The following is a 3135-nucleotide window of genomic DNA, read 5'->3' as shown; positions in this document are numbered from 1 at the left end:
TACATAATAAGAGTAATAGAAAATCATATTGGGTGACTAGTCTGTAATTATCCAAGGAACACATACAATGAAACAAGTTCTTTTGGTTACTTCGTTAAACAGCCAACACAATGGGGAAAGTGGAGGAAAGGTCCCATAAACACTATGAAAAGGGAACCAGAAAACCCAGTATGTAATCTCGGAGTAATGACAGCATCAGAAAACAAAACCAACAAAAGAGAACACCTTCCAGAACAATCTGAGCTGCATGAAAGGCAAACATTCACTAAAGTTGGAGCTTTCCTAACTAAGTCTGCCCAGAGATAAGTGGCATATTTGACCTTCACCATGATTAACAAGCATTTCTTTGAAATTGTGTCGGTGCTGTTGGCCTCTTCTACTATCTTCTCCCTAGAGTTGAAACTGGCTCTCTTCCAACAAAGAGTAAACAGAGAGAGTTTAAAACTCTTGAGTACATTGCAAAGCTCATCAATTCAGCAGTGTCTGCCACACAGGAAAAACTTCCTGCTTCCCCAGCGGTCTGTGAATCCTCGCCAGTACCAGAAAGGACAAGCACTGGCCATTCTTCACGAGATGCTTCAGCAGATCTTCAACCTCTTCAGGGCAAATACTTCTTCAGATGGTTGGGAGGAAAGCCACGTGGAGAAGTTCCTCACTGAGCTTCATCAACAGCTGGAATACCTAGAAGAACTCACAGGCCCGGAAGCAGAGCAGGACAGCTGCATCTTGGGGAGTGAGAACGTTAGGTTACAGATTAAAATGTACTTCCAAAGGATCCATGATTACCTGGAAAGCCAAGAGTACAGCAGCTGTGCCTGGACCATTGTTCGAGTAGAAATCAACCGGTGTCTCTTCTTTGCACTCCAGCTGATAAGAAAGATAAGCAAACGAGGAATGCATTCCTTGAAGAATGTGGGGCATGAGCCAAGGGCAGACTTTAGAAGCATAGGGTAGGTGGAGGCGCCGGACGACTGTTCCAGAGACTATTATTTCTTCTTGTCATTAATTGCTTTGGTTTCGTGTGTGTACATATATGTATATTTACCTGTCCTTTAAGATTATGCGTAGTGACTACAATGGTCTTTGTTTTGTAATGCCACTTTGTATTTTCCATTCATCTTAAATTTTCATGAGATAAAATAGATTCATCAGTCTTTCATACTTGGTTCTTCGAATGGGTTTATTTTCCTCAAAGTAAATGAGGTGTGTCTCCACCGAACTAATTTCTTAACTTACCACGTCCATTCCAATGATTTCTTTGCCAGAAATTGGTAGAAACGTTAAGAAGTACAAGGAATAATGTGCATTGCCAGACTTGAAAATGTCAATACACACTGAATATCTGTTACAGGTGACACAATAGAAATATGGCCAAAGGTCATGAACAGCAGATTGCAGAGGGAAAACAAATGCATGAAAACAGGTTCAACCTCACTTATAATGATAAAAAATACAAATTAAAAGTGAATAGCATGCCATTCATAACAGCTGAAGGCCCACACTTTTGTGGAGATTTTGGAGAGGGATGCTCCTATAATTTGCCAGAGCACTGGAAATTGGTAGGATCGCTGTAGAGGCAATATATTGATATCTGTTAAAATTACCATCTTTGATCCATAAATTTGAAATTGATCTTATAAAAATGCTTGCATATGTGTCTGATGGCATGCATACAATACTGTTCACTGCAGCATTATTTATAATATCAAAAGACAGGAAACCACTCAAATTCTTTTAGTTTGAGACAGTTGAAGTATAGTCACACAAAGGAACACCACCCGGCTGGACAACAGAGTGAGGATGCTCTTCCTATACTGAAAGAAAAGAGTAAAAAAATAGGCAAGATGGAGAACAGTGTGTATAAAGTGCTGTATTTGACATTAAAATGTAAAACAAGGGGCGCCTGGGTGGCTCACTCGGTTAGGCATCCAATTTGGCTCAGGTCATGATCTTGTGGTTCGTGAGTTCGAGCCCCACGTCAGGCTCTGTGCTGACAGCTCGGAGCCTGGAGCCTGCTTCGGATTCTGTGTCTCCCTCTCTGTCTGCCCCTCCCCTGCTCGCACTCTGTCTCTGTCTGTCTCTCAGAAATAAATAAACATTAAAAAAAATTTTTTTAATAAAATGTAAAACAAATTTTCTACTTGACCTAACTTGTGCATGAACAAATAAAGAATATATAAGAATAAATTACAATGATAACTTGTGTTTTGGGGAAACGAGACTAGGGGAAGAAGCAGGGGGAGGGAGGTTTTCCAGCATATTTTTGTATTTTTAATCGTGTGAACATTACAAATTAAAACAATAAATGAAAATGTACCTAACAAGTCAGAGTTCTTAGAAATACACATGAAGGAGTCTTGCTGGCAAAAGGAAGTGTTAGTTGAAGGGTAGAAGAAACAGGACTGCTCCAGCCTTCCCCTGGAGGGGAGGGGAGTGGCCAGGAGGAGGAGGAGGGCTGCACAGAAGGGCACTCGTGCCAACCAAGGGAGGGGGTTTCCACTCATGAGAGCTGCTAGGGATGAAGGGATTCCAGCTCTTCCAGCCGGGAGCTTCCCGAAACCATGATGGAACAAATGCGGGGCCAGAGAAACTGAAGTTCAGTTGAGACTTGGTGGCTTTCCCACGGCCACGGTGACCTTCACCCAATGTAAGAAGCAGAGCCATGGTCCAAAATTCTGGGGCTAATTCTGCCACTTTACGTCATGCTCTGTTTTTGACTCGTTGTATAATTCGAGATGAAATCTGTCAATGTGAAAACTTGCTGAAGAACAAAACACATTTCATTTCGGTTTAATTAGTGTTAGTAAGTGTATTCGTTGTTGGCCTGTGCTTTTGGATTTGGCTTCAGAGGAAGGAGGATGAGCTGAATAGGCTCCTGAGTCTGAGGCAGGGCCAACTGCCAGAGAGGAAAAGGGCAGAGAAGCAGAGGCAGTCTTGGTCAACGTCACCCTTCAACCCCTGTGTACCTTCAAGTTCACCTAGAGGTAGGGAGGTGGAGAGAGGAGAGGCATTTACCATACTTGACTGCAAATACAGGTCATTTGCTTCACATGATCAGTAGAATTTTTGTTTTCTTTAAACCAGGAAGTTTTCAGAAGCAAATCCTTCATTTAACACATTATTCGATCCTCAAGT

The 3135-nt window shown here is 42.0% G+C and overlaps 1 protein-coding gene across 1 annotated transcript; it reads left to right on the top strand.

The window, feature by feature from the left end:
- Nucleotides 1-327: 327 nt before the first annotated feature.
- On the top strand, nucleotides 328-954 carry IFNE (interferon epsilon). The gene has a single exon (XM_047098337.1). The coding sequence runs from the start codon at nucleotides 328-330 to the stop codon at nucleotides 952-954; it is 627 nt and encodes a 208-aa protein (XP_046954293.1).
- Nucleotides 955-3135: the final 2181 nt, after the last annotated feature.

Source organism: Lynx rufus, unplaced genomic scaffold (assembly GCF_022079265.1).
Source record: "Lynx rufus isolate CCGP_SWC_20201006 ecotype Redwood Valley unplaced genomic scaffold, mLynRuf1.p SCAF_10, whole genome shotgun sequence".
Lineage (NCBI taxonomy): Eukaryota > Metazoa > Chordata > Mammalia > Carnivora > Felidae > Lynx > Lynx rufus.
This window is presented reverse-complemented; position numbering and strand designations above follow the sequence as displayed.